Source organism: Terrapene carolina, unplaced genomic scaffold, assembly GCF_002925995.2.
Source record: "Terrapene carolina triunguis isolate 2854851 unplaced genomic scaffold, T_m_triunguis-2.0 Scaffold66, whole genome shotgun sequence".
Classification (NCBI taxonomy): Eukaryota; Metazoa; Chordata; order Testudines; family Emydidae; genus Terrapene; species Terrapene triunguis.
The window spans coordinates 81944482-81970880 of NW_020664417.1; the positions used below are offsets into that span (position 1 = coordinate 81944482).

General features: G+C 39.9%; 1 protein-coding gene across 2 annotated transcripts in view; it reads right to left on the reverse strand.

Moving 5' to 3' along the window:
• The window catches only part of AFAP1 (actin filament associated protein 1), a 174783-nt gene that overhangs the window by 110221 nt on the left and 38163 nt on the right, over positions 1–26399 (reverse strand). The window contains exon 2 of one of the 2 annotated variants that reach the window (XM_026648062.2): positions 10641–10727. The exons of the other annotated variant lie outside the window; for it this stretch is intronic. Within the exon in view, the coding sequence (XP_026503847.1) occupies positions 10641–10710 (70 nt within the window). The 5' untranslated portion in view covers positions 10711–10727. The remainder of the gene's footprint in view (positions 1–10640; positions 10728–26399) is intronic. 2 annotated transcript variants of the gene reach the window in all.

The window sequence follows — 26399 nt, forward strand, 5'->3', positions numbered from 1 at the left end:
GGTCTGATGTGCACCCATTTATTACAGCTAATGGCAGTAGCGACTCTAATACACAAACCTCACAAACCTGCCAGAGTGCAGAAGTAGAAACCACCCACCAGGGGTCCTCTAATTCCTTCCTCATGGAGGGCCCTCTAATGTCATAAGATAAAGTGAGAAAGGAAGCAAACCATAAGTAAAGGATGAAGCCTTAAGGATGAAGGACTTCAGTATCCGGAAAATTGGTTGAAACTATAGTAAAGAACAGAATTATCTAACACACAGATGAACATGATATGTTGGAGAAAAGAGACAACACAGCTTTGTAAAGGGAAATCATGCCTCACCAAGATATTAGAATTCTTTGAGGGGGTCAACTAGCATGTGAACAAGTGTGAACCAGTTAATACAGTGTACTTGGAATTTCAGAAAGCCTTTGACAAGATCCTTTACCCAACCTATTAAGCAAAGTAAGCAGTCATAGGATAAGACAGAAGGTCATCTTATGGATCAGTAACTGGTTACAAGATAGGAAACAAAGGGTAGAAATAAATGGTCAGTTTTTACAGTGGAGAGGGATAAATAGTGGGGTTCCCCAAGGATCTGTACTGGGACCATTTCTGTTTAACATATTCATAAATTATATGAAAAAGTAGTAAATATTGAGGTGGCAAAGTTTTCAGATGATACAAAATTACTCAAGATAGTTAAGTCCAAAGATGACTGCAAAGAGTTACAAAGGGATCTCACTAACCTGGGCAACAAAACAACAGATGAAATTAAATGTTGATAACTGCAAAGTAATGCACAAGGGCAAACATAATACCAACTAGACATACAAAATGATGGGGGTCTAAATTAGCTGTTGCCACCCAAGAAAGAGATCTTGGAGTCATCATGGATAGTTCTCTGAAAAAAAATCTGCTCAATGTGCAGCAGCAGTCAAAAAAGCTAACAAATGTTAGGAAACATTAGGAAAGGGGTAAATAATAAGGCAGAAAATATCATAATGCCACTATATGAATCTATTGTACACTCACACCAGCATGCAGTTCTGGATGCCCCATCTCAACAAAGATATTTTAGAATTGGAAGAAGTACAGAGAAGGGCAACAAAGATTATTAGGATTATGGAACAACTTCCATATGAAGAGAGAATAAAAAGACTGGGACTGCACATCTTACAGAAGCAACTAAGGGGAGCGGAGGATATCATAGAAGTCTATAAAATGATGAATGATGTGGAGGCAGTGAATAAGGAAGTGTTATTTAGCCCTTCACATAATCAAAGACCCAGGTTCACCCAATGAAATTAAAAGGCAGCAAATTTAAAAACAAACAAAAGGAAGTTCTTCACACAACACAGAGTCAAACTGAAACTTATTACCAGGCCAAAAATATAACCGGGTTAAAAAAATAATTAGGTAAGGCCAGGGAACATCGGTTCACCAATGGCTATTAGTAGGGTTGCCAACTCTCCAGGATGGACCTGGAATTTCCAGGAATTAAAGATTAATCTTTAATTAAAGATATCATGTGATGAAACTCCCAGGACTATGTCCAACCAAAATTGGCAACCCTAGCTATTAGCCAAGCTGGTCAGGGATACAACCCTATGCTCTGGGTGTCCCTAAACCTCTGACTGCCAGAAGCTGAGACTAGAGGACAGGGGATGGATCTCTTGATAATTGCCCTGTTTTGTTCATGCTCTCTGAAGCATCTGGCAGCAACCATTGTCAGAAGACCGAATACTGGACTAGATCAGGGGTTAGCAACCTTTCAGAAGTGGTGTGCCGAGTCTTCATTTATTCACTCTAATTTAAGGTTTCGCGTGCCAGTAATACAATTTAACGTTTTTAGAAGGTCTCTTTCTATAAGTCTATAATATATAACTAAACTATTGTTGTATGTAAAGTAAATAAGGTTTTTAAAATGTTTAAGAAGCTTCATTTAAAATTAAATTAAAATGCAGAGCCCCCCGGACCAGTGGCCAGGACCCAGGCAGTGTGAGTGTCACTGAAAATCAGCTCGCATGCTGCCTTTGGCACGCGTACCATAGGTTGCCTACCCCTGGACTATATGGACCACTGCTCTGACCCAGTATGGCCATTTTTATGTTCTTATAACCATCCTGAGGATGAAGTGAAACACGGGTAAGATCCCTCAGCAGGTCACTTTATCCACAGAATAATATAGGTGAGCCCTGCTAGAAAATTTAGCAATGATTCCAAACCTGGAGCCACCCAGATTGTCACCCACTATCTTTCCAAGCAGCATGAAGAACAGCAGAGACAAAAGACACAGCCACTAAACACTCCTCTTGCCTCATACATATTTATGGTAATCCTTAATGAGCACCAGGGGATCATTATAGTTACAACCCACATGTATTCCTCCTTTTTTCCCCCTTCCACTTCAGTCTTCAAGGCACTGGCTTGTACAAACTTAGGTTTCCAAATAAATAATCAGAACTCCTCCTGCTGCAGTCAAAGCATTAAGGCGATAAAACAAGAGGTGGGGAAGCAGATAAGGAATATCTGGGCAAGAAACAAGTTGCCAAAAATCCTGCTTACTCATCTACAGCTGGTGTTTGACTGACAGACTCACTGGAGTGTAATCCATTAGTACAGGGCAGATGGATAAGGCTTTTTTTATTTTTAAGTTCAGCTTTATGCACTACCACAGATTTTAAAGAAAGTCTGCTTTTAAACAAGTTCATAACATCAGAAAAATCAAAGAGCTAGTGATGAAGAATTAACATTATAATCAATTATTTAACATAATATTAATTGTATAAATTAAGCCAGTTATAACAATGTGCTGCACAAATAAGAAATGTCAGTAACGAAGAACAGAAATGTAAAGCATAACCCACATAAGTTTTTGAAGTTTTCCTCTAAAGATTTATTTTTCAAGCAAAAAATGTTTTTTTCTCCCCAAAATATACTCTGAAAAGTCCAGACATATGGATCTCACTCCACCTTGCAGTCCAAACGAAATAGGAAGCCCAGCCCATGCTTATTTTTCAGTTCATTGTAGGAATTTTATTTCACTTTCCTTTCCAGATTCCACTATTCTTACCAATGAAGAAATTTGAGTTTCTTGCATTGCAGTGTCTCAGTTTATTTTGGTTCACATCATCTTGTCACCATGACGTTCCAAGTCTTGCTTCATAGCTCGTGCACTAACTCAGCTCCTGTGTTGCGTCAAACCCAGGGCCGGCTCCAGGCACCAGCGCAGCAAGCAGGTGCTTGGGGCGGCCAATGTTGAGGGGCAGCCCGTCCGGCTCTTCGGCGGCGGGTCCCTTAGTCCCTCTTGGAGGGAAGGACCTGCCGCCGAATTTGCGGCTTCCCCCCCCCCCCCCCCCCGCTTGGGGCCAGTCCTGGTCAAACCACAGAAGATAAGCAACTATTACAGTACCAGCAAACATGCTCAGGCAAGGAAGTCTCATATGCTACAAAAGGTTGACAGAAATTGTGTGATAGAAGACAAAAGCTCTGCCCAAGACTCCAGATCTCAGTAGCAGATGGTGGCCAGATACACAACAAAGACTCGAGGGTATGGGCAATGCATGTTAAATAAAAGAAATTAAAGCATACAATACACCCCATAAGCTCATATGGACCCTGCTTGAGGACTGCCTGCTTATCTGTTTTTAGGTCAGGATGTCTTTAAAATGTGTTACTCAAAGAACAAAAATGTCAGAAAGCAAATTAACTAATTCAATTGAAACACAAACAAATGTAACAATGGAGGGAGACATACACAGAAGGCAACCATAGGATTTTTCAGTGTCATGTTTCTACTTTTGTACTAAGCAGTCTAATTCTTGTAACAATACCTCAATCACCAGTAGCTAACACTTAAAACCTCTTTTATATTCATAGGCATGAATATTTTAAATAGATTATCTTCCATGCAAACTAGAAATATTTTGTATTATGTGAATTTGACATTAAAGCTTCTCTGAGTATTCGTCTAGTTTGTTACTAAACTAAATGATAAAACCATGATGATTTTCATGATGATTTAGTGGGACCATATCCAAAAGTCCTTCCACCCACTTTTGACCAAGAAAGGGTGAAACAAAAAAACAAGTTAGGACTTCAAGGTCTGAACCATAGTTTCTATCAAGAACGGAAAAAGCCCTAGAAAATACATAGGGGAAAAAACTGAACTTGAAAGACTGATTAAATGTATAGATCTTTTCTATCTCCAGTTTCCTATCTTCTCTGATATTTGGCAAATCTTATGTTGCCTGGGCTGTCAAATATAGCTGTCAGTGTAACAGAAATTTAAACCAGAGCCTTTTAAAAAGTACATAAATCCCAAAGAGGTTTCAACAAGTCCTCCAAAACAGCAAAGTCTCAAACTATATCAACATTGGACACAAAAGAATGGTATGAAGGTTGCAAAGTTAAGCATTCAAAAGTTTGGAAATGCCTGAATTTAAAGTTGCCTGTGCAATCTTAATTTGTCCCACTTGTGCATTTGCAGTATGGTACAGTCTTTAATTATATGAAATCCATACTTTATATAAACATATACTTTATTTTCCACAGGAACCCTGCCACACTCAGTGCACAGGATGATGGTGCTCGCTTAATGAGCAGCTATTCCATATTTTGTTTTCTCCTCATTATTCAGCATGCAGCCCAGGCCTCATTTACTGCACACTATTCAAACCCTGCTCTAAAGACAAAATTAATTTTCTCATGGGTTTCTCTATGGCATTCATCACTACAGTATGTGAGTGCTTCACAAATATTAATGAATTTATTTTCACAATACTGTAAAATAGGAGGTATTATTATCCCCATTTTACAGATGGAGAATTGAGACAGAAAGATTAAGTTCAAAAGTTTCCATGAATTTTGGGCCTTTTAGATAGGTACGACACAGGGCATTTATGGTTTTACAGATCAAAACCAACATCTTAAAATCGACTCCAGAACCAAGACACAAGCAGTGCATATCACAAAGAATTGGTTTAATGTACTTGCAGAAAAGATATGCCCAACTTAACAAGTGGGGCACTATGTTCTGCACCAGCTGTAGTGTCCAGGTGGATTTAAGATGTAGTCCCATGTAGCATGCACTGGAGTAGCCCAACACACACAGAGGGAACTCCTGGCAGCGGAGCAGGTTTCTGGGAAATGAAGCATTACTGGATGCAAGAACCCCCCTCCATAGCCATGTACAAGAAAGAATGGAGGCAGAACCACTAAGCAAAACCCCCAATAGTCTACACTCCTCCTACACTGCAGCTTGGAACAATTGCTCTGCACGTCCCCCCACCCACCCACTTCACTGTGCACAGTTCCTCCAGCATCCAGATCACATACTTGGAGTGAACCCCCAGAGAGAAGACTTGTCCCACAGGAGTAACCATGAGCCAGTTCCTAATTGACAACAAGAAGTTTGTGCATTTCTACAAATTACCTATTTTAATTGTATAAAGCAAGAAAGCAGTAACTGTGGTGCTGTTGATTTAAACTCCCACAGTTCCTTGTATTCCTACCATCCGTACAATTAACTTCCCCTAACCAGTTGTCTCTTGCAGTTTCTTTTTTCTCTCCTGCTTATGAACAGCATCTCTGTGGGGTTTGGACAGTGCAAATTACCAAAATTTGCATTAAGATACATTTTACAATCTACGGGGAGAACGCAAAGGAAGTGAAACAAAATATGTGCAGTAACTCAGAGCCCAGCTACTCTTCTAAGACAGTTTGCGCTGGGTGCATACCGCACGGCATTAAACTAAGACCAAATAGTTTAGAAAGCTTTACTTTGCAGGTCCACTGTGCTGGTAGCACAATGGACTGGAGTGGAGTAGGAACTCTGGCAGAATGGTTGTAGTGTCAGGTCTCTACGAGGTTTGGGTAAATCCCGACACCTAAAAATAAGTCCACATCAGATGTAATGTCTAGGCACAATGGCATAAACCAAGGATGGACCTTCATTATTAACTTTGAATTCCCTGGGCCAAATCCTCAAGACCAAAGACTAAGCTCTAAAAATGTGCTTGCAATTGCAGCTATTTGCTCACACACAAAAAACTGATGAACAAGTACATTTTGCAAGTGCATTTTTAGAAACTCATTAAAAAACTGGCCCCAAGGGTCTAAACTATATTTGAAATTTCCTAAAAAAATAGGACAAATGACAGTTTTGAAAATGCATATTATATAGCGATTAGAAAAGAAGGTGAGACACTGGTGAAATCCGGGCTCCACTGACGTCAATGGCAAATGATATTTTATCAAATAAACTCATTTTAAGGGCTTTAAAATAAACAAGGAGACTTTCTCACTTAAATACATATTCTCTTATATGACAAAAAGTCATTTGAGTGTATGTAGACACTTAAGTGTTATTTACTCAGATCCAAAAAACTCCTAAATTTTCAAATATCATCATCTTAACTGGAACTTGTACTTTCTGTAGAACATTTACATCTATGCTGAGCACAAGGGCCAAAACAGGCAATCCAAAAGATTGTATAGGAGAATCAATTGTCCAAAAATATGTGAAAAGTCCTACAGAGTAATTCCTATGCCCAACTCTATCAAGACAGTAAACACTGTTACAGAGAGGTTATATTTCAGAAGAAAAAAGTGACTTCAGCATTTTGTGGCATATTGCATGCATGTAAGTGAAATATGAGACATGCTCTGAACCTGTTTTTCAACTGGGTTCTCTACAGTACACTGAAGGCAGGATAGAGCATGCCAGCAGCTATTCTCAGAGAGAATTTAATGGACAACAGCTGCAGTTTTATCTGCAATATGCTTATATTCAGAACTTCAGCAGAAATCTGCACATGATTTTTCTGTCTGTTGGATTTTTATTATATTGTTTTAAGTTATAACAACATGTGGCTGGCTGAAGATCTATCCAATCAGGCTTCTTCGCTTAACAAAAATTATAATATAGATCCTGAAAAATCATGTAAGTGCTATATTGCTTTAATTAGTCATATTTACAATGTTGTACTTAGGGGTGGAACCTGCAAACCTTTATGAAGCATAAATATGCATTGCTATATTGTGCGAACAAATCAAGCTTTAATTCACCAATGTTGAATACAATTTTAGTTTTTGGCTGTCAAAATGTTCTTGAAGAGTACTGGTTTCCAGAGGGAAGAGTTAGCTGAAAAAAATGCACATCCTTGAAAATCTGTTTGAAAACATTTTCAAAAATTACCTCAGCCTTCCTGAACATGAAGCTTCGACTATGGACTGGAAAAAAAAAAAAATCCTACCCAACCAACCAACCCCCACTAAAATATTTTTATACACTATCTAGGCAGATTGTGAGTGAACAAATAGTCATCAGAACTGCATAAAAAGTGTGCCCTCTTATCATAACTGTTAATTAAATGTGATGCTCCAGAACCTCACTTGGTGTAAATCTCCATAGTTTCATTGATTTCAATGGCATTAACCTAATTCACACCAGATGAGAATCTGATCCACTATTTTAATGATATATAGATGTCATTTGAATTGAGCATCAAGAATGAAAAATTAACTCAAATTTGTCTAAATGCTAACACAAAAACACTAGATGCTAAATGGTAAAATCATCTTCCTCTCCTACTACTCCATCCACCTCTCCTCTCCTGGGTTCTTGTCTCTTACAATATCAGTTTCAAGCCCCATATTCTCCTCTACAAAATCCTACATAAAATCTGACCCCGTTGTTTTCATTCCCCCCTGCTCCTCTTCCACTCCCTATATTGTATCAGTTTCCTTTGCCTTATTATTCTCTAAGCTCCCTGCATTCTGTCATGCTGCCCCATATGTTTGGCAAGTCTTCCTTTTCTCTGCCCCCTTGAAATACCTCCTTAAACCCACTTCTTTCAGCACTCCCCTCCACAATGATTTCACACTCTCTCTGCTCTAACAGTTGTGCCTTATCTGATCTTACATCTGTTTTTCTTACCGACCTTTGGGTTAGACACTGCAAACCCTTTTCCAGTCCCTGCTCACATAAATAGCTCCACTGACCTAAAAATCAAGCCAGGTTTGAAGAAAATCAGTGGTTTGTTATTTTAATTATTGACATTTAATACTTGATAATTTCACTCGTGGGCAACAGGAGAAAAATACACAAAGAACTGGATTTGTGTTCATCCCGCCAGAAGCAGAACAGGAGAGATATAAATCAGCTGTCAGGAAACAGTGACCTCATCATTTAATCCAGTAGTCTACTATAATTAAGGAAACTGACCTGCCCGTTGTGTCTGCTCCCTGCTTATTTAAAGCTGGTCCTTTCCAATCGTGCAAATTATTCTCCAGTGGTACAATGTTTCATAACACTGTAGAAATATGTCCAGAGATTCAGTGCTGCCAGAACTAACTGACTTTGAAAATTATGCATGCAGCACTCCAACTAAGTGTCATTACTGTAAAAGAAACATCTAAATGCTGCAACACACAAGTTCGTATGTGGTATCCTCTGACTTTGTTACATACATTCACCATGCTGTACTCTCACGTAGGTTAACCTGATTCTGAATGCATTCACTAAGAGGGACACCAGTGGAGTCAATTTAGTATTTGTGAAAAGTGCCAGAATGATGGCCCTGGTGAAGGAGTCCTCTCCTCATCCACAGAATGATCACGGCACAGGCAGTGTGCAATTCCCACCACGTGCATGCCCCATCTTTGACCAATCTATTGGAGGTGTCTTCATGCTGATGCCATCCTTAGCGTCTTCTGAAACTGTCCACACGGCTGCCAATTGGGGTCAGTTGAGTTAATAGTTATTGTGAAGGTAAAAAAAAATGACCTGGCCAGCTGCATTCTATGACTGGGAGGACTGCATGCAATTCCCCTTGTCTGTGTCATGCTTTTATCAGTGGTGGCCGGGCTATCTGCAGATTAACAAGATGTAGGGACGCATAGCTCCCGAATCGCCAGCCCACAGATGCGGCACACTGTGTCTGTGGCTACGAGGCAGGAGTGACCTTCACCCCAGTGTCTGTGATTAGGAAACTTATTGGCTGACTTGATCATCACCCTCGCAGCTTGCTTTCACGTGCACAAGATATGGGTTTGTTATCTTATGTTGTTGTACACTGTACACTCCTCCTATGCGCAAGAATTTAACCACTTAGAAGTGTTGTAAGCAGGGAGGTAGAAAGAATAAAAACCCCAGGAAAGATTTCCTTGGAGGCTTTTGAGGCTTTTTGGCTTTTCGGCTACCACAACCTGGCTTTCTGTCTCCTTCCTTTTTCGTCGCCACAACAAGATCCTCACCAGGAATCGTGCATGCCACCTGTCTAGTACCTTAAGTCGCTGGATCGTTTCCTGAATAACATGCTCAACAATATTTGACAAAAAGGTGCTGTGCATGACTGAACAGTGCTTCCTATAATCCCAAGTAACATTAAAGGGGCAGTACTGCCAAATACGCTTCTACCAAGATCTCAAATGCAAAAATCCCCACACCTTGCTGCTTTTTAAAGAAGTGGCTCAGTTTGTAACCGGTGACGATTTTTTGTTCACATGTTTTGCTTTTCATGGACAAAAGAATCTCACTGAGGAAGCCTTGGATCTGTTGGTTTCAGAGTATTATCAGTGTGTCTACTTATATAAAAGCCATCCCATGGCATCATAACTAAAACAATACTTGTCATGTCCTCAGCAGTACACACATTAGCATGCACCAGCCTTCTGAAAACAGCCCCAGGAAGGACCCAGCTGGTTAGAGTCCTGATAGCAATCAGGACCCTGCTGTCTTAGCCAATCACTAGCCAAATTTATTACACAAAAGTAAGAGCTATCAATGGCAAACATTTGACTACTTCCCTCATCTCACCATCTGCTTCTTCTGCTGCTCACTTGAAAATTAATAAGGCTGTTATCTAAATCAGAAGCTAATGCTACATCTGTCTTCCTTAAAATTACAGATAATTACTAGACTGTGCACATAACTGCTCTTGCAATTAGCATGAGGGTTCAATAGCCTCTAATCTGACAGGACCATTTCCTTTCCTAAAGAAAAGGCTATAACGTTTCATCTGCAGTTGCAATCCCTGAATTAAATTGAATTGGTTCTTGAGATTCAATTTCCCCCCACACTTTGCCCACAGAACAACAACAACAAAATCAACTGTACCAAAATTTAAATGTCTTTTGAAGGACATAATGAATGTGTGCCTTTCATACTTAGATATAAAAAAAACCTGAGGACTGCCACTGCGTGTATAAATGACATCTACAAGCCCAGCTCTTAGTGCCTGTTCTCACTCATGGCCAAATGAGATTGATTTTTGCCCTCTAAAGACTCATTCTTAACACTTTTCTATTTTCATCTGGCTTGAGCCAGAGCTAGATAGGCGTGACTGACTCGGCTTTTTTTTTTTGCACACCCTCCCCCACCCCCACAATGTGTCCCGATATTTTCTTTCCCTCATCTGGTCACTCTAGAGCTAGAGTAGGTAACGGGAAAGAGAAATCAAAGATGTCTTAAAGAGCCCTAAAACTCCCTGATGTTAATATTTTCAAAGGATCCTAATTCTGTTTTCTTTAATCAGATAAATCTACCAGAGGTCAAATATGATTTTTTCCCAAGTAAAGCCATGATGCTGTAGTCTTAACTTGCACTAGGAGAATTCATTTCACAAACTTTCAGGAAAACATTTCACAAACCTTCAGGAAAACAGTCTGAAGCAGAACACTGTAAACTTCTTCCCCAGTTACGTCCCACTTGAAACACCATTCAATCTTAAAGAGGCACTGTCAGGTAAAAAAAAATAAAATAAAAATCTTATTTAAAAATAAAATAAAAGTCTGTCTGAATTAATAATATCTTAAAATATTAAGGAGTTTGAACTTCTCACCATTAATGAAGTCTGTTCATTTGTTGCACACCACACAAACACAGTAGTTAGTTTCACTTTCTCATCCTCAAATACTAGCGAAATTTTACATTTTGTGTTGTAAGCCCCATGATGAAATGTTTATATCCAAACAAAAACTATATTCACTAAAGTTTAAAAGCAATGCAATGAAAATGCTGCTGTTAACAACGGGGTCTCTAATTTAAAACAAATATTTTAAAAGTCACATTTTGGCTTTAAAACAACGAGAAGTCCGGGGCACCTTAAAGACTAACAGATTTATTTGGGCATAAGCTTTTTGTGGGTAAAAACCCACTTCTTCAGATGCACGGATTGAAAATTACAGATGCAGGCATAAATATACTGATACATAAAGAGAAGGGAGTTGGGAGTTTTGTAAGGTAACTCCCTTCTCTTCGTGTGTCAGTATATTTATGCCTGCATCTGTAATTTGCATTCCATGCATCTGAAGAAGTGGGCTTTTTACCCACGAAAGCTTATGCCCAAATAAATCTGTTAGTCTTTAAGGTGCCACCAGACTCTTCGTTGTTTTTGTGGATACAGACTAACACGGCTACCTTTCTGATTATGGCTTTAAACTACTTAGCATCCAGCTAACCGTTAAAAGATAATAAAGTAAGTGGAATGGGACAGAAGGCTCCACTGTGCCCTAGATCTTCTGCAGTGTTGTCCTTCTTTTTATACTGGTTCTTTTTATGCTGGTTATATAGGGTTACATACTGGCAACAGAATAATGAAAGTTCCTTAGCCTTCTACAATACTAATACCTGCCAGTCAAACAATGGTAGGCTGAAGGACAAAGACAGGACAGGTCAGTGAAAGAAAGGACCGCTATATTTCAGGAGATTTACCATACAAGGGATATGTTTTGAAGAAGCTAGACTACCACTGGAGTAGGAGTAAGGGGAGAAAGGAAAGATGGGTAATTTGGAGTCTGTAAACCTTGACAATATCCCTTTAAAGAAAAAACGTCTGTCACTGTAAGCTTGCTTGTTTATATGAATGATGCAAACACACATTTGTGGCAAAAGATTTTTCCATGGTTTCTATTTTGTGCTAGCTTGCCATGATTGTGCTTTTTCTTAATTGTTTGTTAATAGCATGCAAAGTGAACAGATGTACATCAAGTCAAGCTCTCCCTTCATTCCAGATGTGGGAGTGATGGAAAATGACAAATGGACAAATCAAGAAAGGAATTATAACGAAGGCATTAATTCTAGAAAACAACCTTTACCCTCTTTAAGAGGGAAGATGAAAAAGTGCAGCAGATATTAATCGCATATAACATTTCTGTAATGTCTTACATTTTAAAAGTGCTGTACAAACGTTAACTGCTTCATCCTTTTAAGGCCCTTTGGAGGAAGGAAAGTATAACTATCCTTGTTTTACAGATGGGGAAAGTGAAGCAGACATGTTATGTGCAAACTCTTCCGTATCTTGGTGCCCAAAGCTAGGCACTTAAAGTGGGAATTTCAAATGTGCTCAGCCTTTGCCTAACAGCTCCAACTGAAATCAGTCATAAAATTATACTAACCAATCATCAAAAGCATCTGTGGCTCCTTCTGAAAACTGGACGATTTTTATCTATTTTAAACTTTTGGCCCCCACAGTTGAATATTACGAGAAGTCGTCCTAAGGGTCTTAACTGGAAAGTGTTACTTTTTTGCAAAAACATTTTTAAGTAAGCTTCTGATAGAATATAGAAGGGAATTATATATCCCTGCTATAAAATTCTGTAAATTGGTTTAAAATCCTACAGAATGTAATGAAGATCATTTTAAAATAATCATTTCTATAGAACTCTTTTGATTCAGTTCCTGTCAAATGTCACTGAACTTTACCAGGGCCACATGCCAGTGATTCAACGGCAGAACCAAAGTAAAAATGCAGCTGTTTTAGCTACCCGCGTGCAGTCAAGCCATAAAGCCACACTGCCTCCAATCACGAGAGAAGTCAGATGCTGAGGGCCACACTGGCAGCTTTCTCACACCATGAAGGGCCACACCTAATTTGAATGAAATGGACTGCAGTTACCTGCATGCCAAACAGGGAAGTGTGAGATCATGGGGACAACAGATCTCAGCACACAGACAATGCCCCATAGGCAACACTCAGCATAATGCTCCATTCAAACAGCCTGCAGAACTAGATGCACTGCCCTGCATTCCACTCCTGGACTTGACTAAGCAATTTGTGAGTAAGAGAATTGGATTTCAAGCCAAGTCAATGATCATCTGCAGCCTGGATTAATTAAAATTACTTCAATTTCACTTTTTTTCAGTAAGAAGAAATGTTTCAGATAAAAATTTTAAGCGCTAGTATTCCTCTCCCCCCCCACCACCAATAACGGAATACTGTTCGTGCCAGGGCACATTCGCATCATATGTGGAGGGAGTAAGGTGGCTGGCACTATTCTTGTTAGCAACAAAGATAGTCGCACAACTCATTTCCCAGGCACCAGGATGAAAATATATCCCACTATGTAAGCCAAGCTTTTGATTCTGGAACAAGAGTGGTGAGAGAGATTAAATAGAATAAAAAGAGTCATGAGACACAACGGAAAAAAAATAACTGAAATGTTCGTGCAAAAATTCCAAATAAAAGTTCTCAATTTCACTGTGGAAACTGGAAAGGACAAATTTTGAAATGGATGGAAAAGTGTATGGGGTCTTAAAATGCTTTGTAATAGGCTGGTTCAATATTTTGAAAATTCTTAAGTACTTGTTTTACAAAGCACCTCAAACATTAGCCCTCACAACATCCTTGCAAGAGGAGCATTATTATCCTAATTTTACAGATGGGGAAAACAGAAGCAGAAAGTTGCCCCAATGATTAGAGCAGGGGTAGGCAACCTATGGTACGCGTGCCAAAGGCAGCATGCGAGCTGATTTTCAGTGACACTCACACTGCCTGGGTCCTGGCCACCGGTCCGGGGAGGCTCTGCATTGTAATTTAATTTTAAATGAAGCTTCTTAAACATTTTAAAAACCTTATTTACTTTACATACAACAATAGTTTTGTTATATATTATAGACTTATAGAAAGAGACCTTCTAAAAACGTTAAAATGTATTACTGACACGTGAAACCTTAAATTAGAGTGAATAAATGAAGACTCGGCACACCACTTCTGAAAGGTTGCCGACCCCTGGTCTAGATAATTAGTCCTGCCACGAGTGCAGGGGACTGGACTAGATGATCTCTCGAGGTCCCTTCCAATTCTATGATTCTATGTCAGTCAATGTCAGGCACAGGATTGGAACTCAGAGATACTTAATTGTACGCCACCCAACTCCATCCTCTACATCATCCATTTTCTCTTTAAGAAAGAATTACTATGAGATTCCTCAAGAAGCAGCTAGCCACTAACTGATAGCAACATGGACACCTAACAAATTAATTGCTTTTAGTATTCTTACAATAATACCATCTAGTTCTTATATAGTGCTTTTCATCCAAAGATCTCCAAGTGCTTTATAAAGGAGGTCAGTATCTTTATCCTCATTTTACAGATTGGAAAACTGAGGAACAGGGTGGGAAATGGCTTGCCCATGGTCATTCACTAAAGCAGTTGTAAAGCTTTTATGAAAAGGTCCATAAAATCCAAGTCCAGTGCTTTAGCCACGAGGCTGCATTGCCTCCGGGCCAAATGGAGGGACTTCACTCCTCCAACCTCTATGGCATCTCTCATACTATATGGCTTCTCTCAGATCTGCCATGATGATCTGCACTATTATATCCATTTTGGAAAATAACAAGTTTCTCACAGGTTGTCTCCAATCAGCTTGACACACACTTCATCTGATCTGCAACCAACTAGCAGCAATACCAAAATACATCCTCCTCATTGTGAGAGTGAATATCATCACCTTCATGAAAGTCAAAGCATTCCCACGCTGCAGTCAAGAAACGGGCCAGACTGGTTTGCCCCAGGAGGCTCCTGTAAGCCTCCAGAACTCCTTTAGAGAAAAAGGCACTCAGCTGCAAGACTAAGGCACTGCAAATCCAGTGGAGCAATAAAACCAACAGAACCTCCCTCTTTATTTCACAAATAAATGACCATAGTTCACTAATGAACTATGTCAGAAAAAGAGGAAGACAGAAGACTAGAATGTTGGTGGTGCAAAACCCTTTTCAAAATCACACTGACAACTGCACCAGAATTCTTGCATGTACCATCTACTTGCTTAATTAGAGTTTCCAGAGTGTCAACTTCTCTAAGAAATATGTATAATGAGACATTTGAGTGTCTAGAAACACAGTTAATGTGAGTAAGACTCTAGTCTGAACTTCCTCAGTGAGAAATCAAAACAAGCCACCAGTCATTCTTTCAGTAACGTCAGGACTTTTCCCGGTGTAAAAAAGAAATGAAGAAGTCACCTTTTATGATAAAGTTTTAGTATTCAGGGAGAACTTATGAAAAAAACAAGACCAATCCTCATTTACAGGATATATTTCTAGGACATATAACAAAGAGAGAGGGTCACAAAAGGTGCAAGCGTTTGGGTTTAATCTGTTCGGCCCAGGAAATGGTGAGCTTTTTCTAAACGAACAAATAAATGTCTTGAAGCCTCCCCACTTTAAAGTAAACAACATAGAGCTAAGTAATTTAAGAACATCAAGGAGAACAAAAACAAAGAACAGAGAAAGAGACTGGGAGGCAACATGGAGGTACAAATCTTAAAAATGCTGAGTCTGTGGAGAGGGAAGACGGGGTGAAAGTTCACAAGTGGCTTTCAAAGGCTGCTTTTTATAATGGCACTTGGACAGCATCCACAAAGCACGCATACCTTTAGCCATGGGTCTCCCCAATGCTGTTTTGAGAGCTGTTCCTCAAGCTGACAGTGAGGTCAGTCTTCCACAAAACACAAGAGTGGATACACTCCAAGCCCCGAAAAAGTTTATAATCTAAACATTCTCTTAGCAAAATATCCTCCTGCAAATTGTTTCATTTTGTCCCCCTTTATTTATTTTGGCCTTCTGGAAAAGTACGTTATACTCATGGATGCAAAAGTCTCTGTGTAGCCAGAATTGACTCAGGCTTGCAGGCTCGGGCTCCAAGCTGCAAAATTGCTGTTTAGACATTTGGGCTGGAGCCCAAGGTATGGGACCCTGCAATAGTGGAATGTCCCAGAGCTTGGGCTCTAGCCCGAGTCCAACCATCTACACAGAAATGTTTAGTCCTGCAGCCGGAGTCAGTTGACCCGGACCAGCTGCAGGTCTATTATCCCTGTGTAGACATCCCCTAATATTGTAATAAGCCCATGGCCATCTATAGTAGCCACTAAGCTGCACACTAGAGTTAATAAGTTAACTTTGCAGCAGCAGCTGGAGGGATGGAGGAGGAGCACCTGAGTTCTAAAAGCACAATGCGCTTGAACTAACATGTTAGCAAGTTGGCATCTCTCATAGTTAAATAGTTCTGATGCTCTCCAGTAGAAGACAGTGAAATACACATACACGCTCGACAGATGAGTATAATATTTTACACTCTTATAGCACTTTCTAGCCACAGATCTCAAAGTGCTTCAAATTCATATGATGAACTTAGCTTCACAACCCCTGTGAAGAAGACACGTCTTCCCATCTGTAAAACAACAGAGATGTCAGGTGACTTGCCCAAGGTCACTTAACGGAAAGGGTGTCAAAGCAGGGAACAGAATATTGATCTCTTGATAAGTAGTTGCGTGCGCTAAGCACTAGAACATTTCAGACTATTTTAGTGTTCAGGAAAGTCAGCAGGCTCACAGCCTCGGTGGCAGAGGTTCTCAATACAAGGAAGACACTGAACTGATTTCTTGCAATGACCTGCTAATGTATCTCTTCCTTGTTCTGGAAAGAGACCGAAATTCACTCTCCATGCCAGCATCACTTTTGTTGAGGATATTAGCAAAGGTGTCAATTTGTAACAGTGGTAATTTTTATAACTTCCTCTAGGGCCTGAACTATTAATTCATAATACAAAGACCCATGGAACAGCCTTTATATAGCAATAATTTTCAGTCACTACTGACTGGACCAATCGTTAACCAGTGAGGTGGAGGCTGAAAGGCTCTCGAACTCATAACCAATGTCCCAGCAATATCTGTTTTTGCTTTCAAGGCTATTGGTCTTTTTGACGTGGGACATTTCATTTTCACTCGAATTGTTCAGATGCAACAAGAAGGATTAGAAAAAGATGCTCTGGAAACTTACCATATGAGTAGGGCCCTACCAAATTCACGGTCCATTTTGGTCAATTTCACAGTCATAGGATTTTAAAAATTGTAAATTTCATGATTTCAGCTATTTAAATCTGAAATGTCATGGTGTTGTAACTGTAGGGGTCCTGACCCAAAAGGGAGCTGTGCGGGTATGTTGCAAAGTTATTGAAAGGGGGTCGCAGTATTACCACCCTTACTTCTGTGCTGCTGCCTTTAGAGCTGGGCCCTCGGCTAGCAGCCGCCGCTCTCCGGCAAGCCAGCTCTAAAAGCAACGCAGAAGTAAGGGTGACAATACTGCGACCCCCTACAATAACTCTGCAACACCCTCCCCCACAGTCCCCTTTTGGATCAGGACCCCCAGTTTGAGAAACGCTTGACTCCCCCGTGAAATCTGTATAGTATAGGGTAAATCTGTATAGTATAGAGTAAAAGCACACAAAAGACCAGATTTCATAGGGGGAAACCAGTTTTCATGGTCCGTGACGCGTTTTTCCATGGCCGTGAATTTGATAGGGCCCTCCATATGAGTAAAAAGGAAATTATCTGCTTCTTGGCAACTTCTCTTATTTAGGGAGGTCTTTTATTTATTTATTTTTTTAAAAATGAATCTCTTATTAAAACAAACACTCACATTACTCATCTCCAGAAGGAAGTGTGACTTTTCAGGGGGGGAAAAAAGTCTTTCCTTGACAGTTTCTAATCAGATCCCAGGAGAATGAGTAGGATAAAAGTGAGATTCATTAGATTAAAATCATCTGTCACAAGATAAATTCCAGGTTTTTCCCAAGTTAACATCTTGCCCTCTGAAGCAGAAACTCAATTCAATCAAGTCAAATATTTCCTGAAAATATATAAATACAAATATTTTTCTTTTTAAAAAGTGCTTTATATGCTTAATTAGTGTGTTTATACAAAATAGAATTTATTTCTTTTGGAGGGTACAAAAACAAATGTTCTGATATCATTTGGGGCTATTTTGCCATTTATAACAGTAATACATTTTTGCTTTTAAAAAATAGCTTTAGTTTTAAGTATCTCAATACCACTAGGACGCAGATAGATCACTATTAGCCCATTTTACAGAAAGCAAAGCAGAAGAAACAAAGGGTTGTATCCTGCACCATGTCATGCATATTTTGAGAAACTGAGCACTTTCCATTCAGTAATGAAGGTGCTCAGCACTTTTCAGGACAAAGCTCCAGTGTCAAAATTCTCAACCCCGAATGCCCAAAGTTTGACACCAAACTTCACAACGGCTGGTTTTCAGAGATACTGTGCACCCACATTTCAGTTGCAGGTCCACAGCCCCTCTGAAAACCAGGCCCAATCTGCTTAATTCTAGACATCAGAGTTTTAAAAGTTTGGCCTAAGTAAGCTGCTAAAGGTTATGCAGTGAGCTGGCATCACAGCTAGGAAAACAATCCAGCTCTCCTGAGTCCCAGTCGTGGGCTTCATCCAGGAGGCCTTCCTTCCTCTTGGGTTATACTTTATTAGGCACTTCACCTTTGGTTGAGTACTTTCTAAATAAAATAAAAATATTATTTTGAACAATATAGAATTAATGACAATGACACAGTGTGGCTAAACATTAAAAAAAATCTTCAGGATGTCAAAATAACATATATAAGATCTTGCCACCCCTATCCTCCTCTGAGACATGCAGCACCATGTGGCTTTACACCAATATCTACTGTTTTAGTAAAACCAAGACTTAAACGGAATGTTCTTCTGATAAAATCCACCTGTGACTGAAGTTCTGTAGGGGTTGCATTTAAAATAAGGGGCTACTCAATCGAGCAAAAAGTAGAATGTAGATTCTCTCTAGCAACATGTTCTTTTCAGATCTGTAGGCCTTGAGTCTCGAACTGACAGGACACAGGCAGACTGCTGCACCCAAATGGAGCCTTATTGAAGTCAGTGGTGAAGTACTTTGCCACATGCTGTAATTTACAGGATCGGGCCTAAATTTAATAGACTCATGGAAATGGAGAAGGGACTTCAACAGGTCATCTATTCTAGCCTACTGCTCTAAAGCAGCACCAAGTAACCTAGACCATCCATGACAGGTGTTTGTCCAACCTTCTTCTTAAAAAACCTCCAAGGATGGGGATTCCACAACCTTCCCTGGAAGCCTATTCCAGTGCCTAAGTACCCTTATACTTAGAATATTTTTCCTAATATCTAACCTACATCTCTTTTGCTGCTTCTTGTCCTACCTTCAGTGGACATAGAGAACAACTGATCACAGCCCTCTATAAAATAATAGCTTTTAATGTATTTGAAGATTGTTATCAGGTCCCCCCTGCCCTTAGTCTTCTTTTCTCAAGATTAAACATACCCAGTTTTTTTAAACCTTTCCTCGTAGGTCAGGTTTTCTAAACATTTTATCATTTTTGTTGCCCTCCACTGTACTCCCTCCAATTTGTCCACATCTTTCCTGAAGTGTGGCTCCCAGAAACGGACACAGTACTCCAGCTGAGGCGTCACCAATGCTGAGCAGAGTGGGACAATTACCTCCTGTGTCCTTTCCCAGATCTGAAGAAGAGCTCTGTGTGACTCGAAAGCTTGTCCCTCTCACCAACAGAAATTGGTCCAATAAAAGATATTACCTCACCCACCTTGTCTCGCTAAACTATTTTTTGTCAATACTTCCTAAGCAAACACATGCCACAAAAGAGAACTGGCAGCCACCCTGGAGGGATGATACTTATTTGTCGCTGATAGCAAGAGGTTGGAGGAAAAAAAGAGACTATAATTAAACATAGAAGAAACCATGTAATTGATTTCTGGTTGCCAACACTCAATATGACCTTCTCAAGGGCTGGCAGGGGTCATTGGCACACTGCTCGGAAGCCGCATTTTTCTCCTTTGGGGCTCAATTCAGCAAAGCACTTAGGGCTTCCGAGGGGTAGCCGTGTTAGTCTGTGTCAGCAAAAACAACGAGGAATCCTTGTGGCACCTTAGAGACTAACAAATGTATTTGAGCATAAACCCACCTAAACTTATGCCCAGATAAATTTGTTAGTCTCTAAGGTATCACAAGGATTCCACGTTGTTTTCACTTAGGGTTTGTGAATAGTCTGCTCACCTTCTTAAAAAGTTAAGCATATGCTTAAATGCTTTGCTGAATTGGTCCAGAGCGCTCAGCTCCTGGCAGGATAGAGCCCTTATTCTCCTTGCCCCTTAGAAGGCAAGATCATGCCCTGGATGCATCTACCTTCAACTGACTAGATGAGATCACTTGAGAGCAATGACACACATGCACAGAGACACACACATGCACACCCTTCCCTACTGCTTAATGCGCTGTCTCTACATCACTCCTATTAGCCTATAGATTGAACTCTAAAGCCCCACTCTGAAAAATTCCTCAGCAGACACATATAAATCCATTTCTTCCTCTACCATCTATTATTATAAAAGACCACATTCAATTAAGTGGTCTACACAGCAAAGAATTCAACATTTTTCTGCAACCACAATGGCAAGTGCAGGCGTTGTTTAATCCAATAGCAATGACTGTGTTGTGAATTTCACAGAAAGAGATTCTCTTTTCCCACAGAAGCTCAGGCACCCTAGACGTAATTAAGCCCTTAGCTGAATATTCTGCAGTTCTCAGCAATTGTTCTGGGGCTTTTCTGAGGACTAAAGCCTTCTTGGCTGTCACAGTGAAAATAAAAGCAGAATTTTTTCACAATAAATTTGGAAACAGTGTCACTCCCCTCATTAGAATAAAATACAAATAATTACGAAACAGAGCTAAAGAGGGTTAATTTTCAGGCACCATTCAGACTTTCTAACGTAGTATTAGCAAGGCACAAGATTTGCTTTCATAGATTAACATTGGATGTGGTTTTGGATGCTCAGATTGTTCTTTCCATTTAGAATCTACTGATCAATCTCTCTTCTCTCCCTCTCTCTCCCCCCACTCTCCAGTTAAATGTTAGCCAACACACAAGTAAGTTGAATCTACCTTTTCCCTATTGGATCATGGTAACAACATGCATCCAATAGTCTGATCTCTTCCCCCGCGCCCTTGCCAAAGTTAAGTTTTTACTTTTCAAGATAGGCTTTTTAGGGTTTCCTCCCTCCCCCCCTCACAGACACACTTTAATTTTATTATAAAAGGGAAGTGTAATGCTTCTAAAATGTACTGGAATCACAGTCTTGAAAACTCAAGTATTCCATTCATAACATAGCATGGCAACAGGAGTACAAACTTGCCTATAATGTCCCCACCATTGACCTGGAGAGAGTATATCTCTGGGCAAGAGGCTCTTCTATCTCTAGGAAGATGCTTTATTATATTATTATTGTTTAAAGTGCATCCATTGTGCATCAATTGCGGTGGGAGTTATTTTGCAAGAGATGTCTCTCAATAACTAGACTGAGACCTCCAACTCATTTCACGTTAGCCATGAACAGCCATCAAATGGGGGCTTTTAATGTGGGCCAGATTTCAGCGGGAGATCTTAAAAGGTGAACAGTCCCAGGAGCCCAATTACTAATCTCCCAAGCAATCCTGTCCCCCAAACGGACATTAAATGAATCAGAGAAGGAAAAGGAGAGCTCCCCTTACTCAGCTAAGTTAGCAAAAGCAGAATCCCATTCTTTTGTAATCATATGGAGTAAGCAGTTGATCTACCACTGGAAAAAAAATATATATAGTAACAATTGTAAAACTGGCATGAAAGGAAAATCATACTTGGAACCCGTGACCCTATTCCAAATCTGTGGGAATAATCTTTCTAATATGTGGTCTGATCCTCAGTTCCTAATAGTCTAGGTCAGGGGTTCTCAAACTGGGGGTCAGGACCCCTCAGGGGGTCACAAGATTATTACATGGGGGGGGTCGCAAGCTGTCAGCCTACACCCCAAACCCCACTTTGCCTCCAGCATTTATAATGGTATTATACATTAAAAACACGTTTTTATATATTTAAGGGGGGTCGCACTCAGAGGCTTGGTCACCAGTACAAAAGTCTGAGAACCCCTGGTCTAGGTGGAGTTTGTGCCTAACTGCTTGTATGCACATTCAGAAATAGTAAGTTACAATACAAAACAACAACTGCAACTGGTAGCTGTTCAGTCCAAGTTTCCTTTAGATTTATGAGTGCCTACCACTTCTTGCTCTTCTCTTTTATCCGGGATAACTCACCACAAACTGAGCAAATCAAAAATGCTTTCACACGAAAAAGAAATATTTGGTAAATCTGAAATGTAAGAATGTAGAAACTGTTTTTGTTGTGAGCCCTAGTTAAAATTATCTCCAATTATATAGAAATGAAGCTAAGAATGTCACAAAAATAAAGAGAAAAATTGAAAGATGCTCTATTATATATTTTAAATGATAGGTTCTGAAGTAAACATTTCTTGTATAAAACATTCAAGGTTAGTATATGATCTCTCTTTATTAAAGTTTTTTTGTTTCTTTTTTGCTTCAAACTTACAAAAGTTTGTCTTTATTACTGGACATATTCTCTTTTTAATACCCTAGTGTCACTCCATTTAGCATACTGTAAATAAACATGAACACTAAAGCACACAACTAGGGAATAAATATGAGAGTTGGCCAGATAATTAAAAAATGAATCACTTAATTTATTAGATGTCAGATGGAAAATGTGTTAGAAATTATTATTATTTGACCATCTAAGAATGTAGAAGAGACGTGTGATGTGTCCCAGGTGACACATATATCCATACAGTTAGACAGACACTAAATGACTAGGTGGCAGTCAATTTCAAAGCAGAGCACTACTTTGTGGGCCTTGTTTTTTGCTGACTCTGAAGAAGGTGTAATGCAGGGGGGGGAATGCTGTTTCCATACTGCTAAACAAAAATTGACCCTCTGGGATAGGATTGAAAGGCAAGGAGACTATAAAAATGGGGTAGAGGGGTACATTCTGACATCAGTTACACAGCCATAAAGCTAGTGATTTTATTCCAGTTTTATATTTTTGTAATCAAGGGTCAGAATCTGACTGAGAGGGTAGTGGTTAGAACAGGAAACTAGGAACTTGGACTCTGACTCTCACTGACAGCTCTGTCACTGACTTGCTGTGTGACTTTACATAAATCGTTTAATCTCTCTGGGTCTCAGTTTCTCCATCTGCAATATGGGAATAACACTTTAAGTCTGACAGCACCTGTGAGGCTGAAGAGTTATTAGTGCACTGAGATCCTCTGATGAAAGAGGTTAGAAAATGAAACGCACCTTAAGTGACCTACTAAAGCGGTTGTATTAAACACTTAAGAACAATATTTGAATAGGTGTAGTTCCCAGAAGAGACACAACATGTAGACTGAGGCAGCCAGCTAAGAGACAACTGCTATAGATGTGAAATCACTACTGTTGGGGGAATTCTGCACCACTGCACACATGCCGAATTCATGTTCCCCACAGATTCCCCCCAAGCCCTGCAAAAAATAGAGATTCTCCCAGGGAGTCACTGCAATTACACCTTTCGACCACTGGGGGCTGATGTGGCACCAGAAGAGAGGGCAGCCAGCTCAGGGCCGGAGCAGCCAGCCATGGAGAGGGAGGAGGCAGTGGCTGCCTTCCTCACAGCACCCTGCCCACAGGTTGGATGCCCCAGGTGAGGAGAGACAGGATGGGGGACAGACATGGGGCAGCTCAGGGGTCACAGACTGGGGTTCAGAAGGGCTACTGGGAGAAGACGGACTGAGGTGACGGCACAGGACACAGTGCGGTGACAGCATTGAGCCAGGGGCTGAATAGGAGTGGGCATGCAGGGCCACATGGGGAGGTGGGTGTAGGGACACATGGGGACAGGGGCAGATGTGCCTGACTGAATGGGACAGGCCAGGGAGCAGCTAGGGTCTGCATGGGGGAGGCTCCCCAACTCCCTAACAAAAAAAAATGACTCCCCCCCCCCCCCAAAAAAAACACCTGTTCCATACTTCTCCCACCCACACCCAAACAACCCTCCAGGTTCACTCCCAGGCTCCTTCCCAGAAATTATGTCCCACTCTCTCCGCTCCTCCATTACCCCTGACTCCCCCAAGCCTACGCACGGCTTCTGAGGGGTGCAGGAAATAAGTTTCTGTATTGTAGTTTAAATGAATTCTTACTCAAAGTTCTCTATTAATATGCCTAGTAAGGAATCTCTTTGTCAGAAAACATTTCCTTAATCTTTTTTGTTGTCTGTATTGTTACAGGCATACTTGTTGACACGTATTTTGAAATAAATTACCAACATTATTAAAACTGGCATGATTATATTGTGTTATTTTGGCAAATAAAATATGCAGAATTTTAAAATATTGAGCACAGAATTTTTAGGCGCAGAATTTCCCCATGAGTAAATCACTTTCACCAACACCCGCTCTCAGATACCACAGTGATGGGGGCCTTGGTGCATAATTATGTAGTCAGTTGGCTCAATTCTCTCCTCATACATAAACCAAAGTGACTACCTTAACTTCAATGGATTTACTCATTCCTGATTTGCACCAGCATAAGAGAAGTGTGAGGTCTATTGATTTCAGTCATGTCTTGAAACTTAAGTACTGTACAGTGGAAGCAAATATTTCAATTACTGCAAATCTTATCTGACAAAGCAAAGAATCAAGGTGTAATTTGCTTGTCAGTAACTGTTACTTTAAACCGCCAACGAAAAAATTAAGGAGCAAAAGTTACTAGAAAATGTATAGGGTATTTCATCTCATTGAGATTAACGTCCTATAGGCAATATTAAAACATGAAGGCCAAAATGCTCACATTTGGATGCCTATATCCACATTTGAGTGTGTAAGTGCCAATGGTGACATTTTTCAGAGATTCTAAGTATCCATAATTTCCATGAAAGTCACTGGGTACTCTGCTGGCCCTCACATTAACATGCAGGCATTATACTCTCTGTCAGACACTTTCCCTGAAAACTGGTGAAGAAAGTGAGAATAGCTTTCTATGCAGATATTATTTATTTAGTCCGATTTTTACTGAGATACAATTAAAGAACAGCCACCCATTCAGTGCCTTAGCTGGTCATATCAATCTAGTAAAAAACAACAACACACGAACATACAAATAGATCTGTCAGTTTATGCCAATCAATTCAAATATACCAGCTACACATAAATTTAACAAAAGTTAAACCACCTGCAAACATTACCCATCTCAGAGGCAAAGGAGAAATGAAAGATGTTCCAAGAATCTATATGACAATGAATATTTAGTCAAGATTTGCATTAAAATTAAATACAATTTTACTTTTGCAACATATTAGAGTTTATTATTACTTCATTATTACTAAATTGTTAAAACAGATGTTTGCAAAATATTTCAGTACACTTCCATACTCCAAAACATTTCAAGGTCTGTGACTTGATTGTCATGAACCTTCTCTAAAATCCTGGAACCTTAGTACTATCCCCACATTTTATTTTAAAAACAAAAATGGTATGAGTAAAATTGTGAATTCATTCACTGTGAATGTAGCATACGCTAAAAGGTTTCCGGGTCCTGTTACTCATTACCAGGAGAATAGCAATCCAGTTATGCAGAAAGTTCATGGTTTCTGCAGATTTAGGATTACCCAGTTGTATTTGGTAGTTTTTCCTCTCATCTAATCATTTGCATCTGGACTTTAAATAAATCAATGTTTTCCACCATCTACAAAAGTAAAACAATGCCACCAATGAAAATAGGCACTTTCTATCTTTAATGGGGTGTTAAGTATGTTATTTAATTATAACCACTTAAAAGTGTACAGACCTTAAGGAAAGTTACCCAGAACTCAAACATCCACCTTGGGCCACTGTAGTGTATTTATAAAACATGCTATATTGATCTACGTTACCATGCAAGTTTTTTCCCCCCCCCCACATTTAAAATATAACTAATGTTCATATTAAGTATAAGGGATTAGAAAGGATTCACCCCGGGCTGAAGTGTTTCTTATTTCCTACCATCGCTAGAAATTTTTTGAAGAATTTCCCTGTGTATTGATTGTTGTTAGGATATAGATATTCAGGCCTGTCTGCAAAGGCCTATACTTTAAGAATTTAGGTGTATTCTTATCACTTAGTTATAGAGGCACAAAACAAGAATCAAAATCACTCTGCCTGTTTATAGACCTTTTCTTACTATGATAGTCTAAGGTCTTGTTCTTAGGCTAAGGCCTTTGGCTAAACAATAGGGGCAGCCATAAACTGGGAAGTGTACGGTCACGTCCTCACCAGTCACACTGAAATAAGGCAGTTTTGGGCTGTTAAAAAGGTAGTCCAATCTATTACCTCTAGAAAAAGGGAAGAGCCTAGAACAGGGGTCGGCAACGTTTGGCACGCGGCTCGCCAGGGTAAGCACCCTGGCGGGCCGGG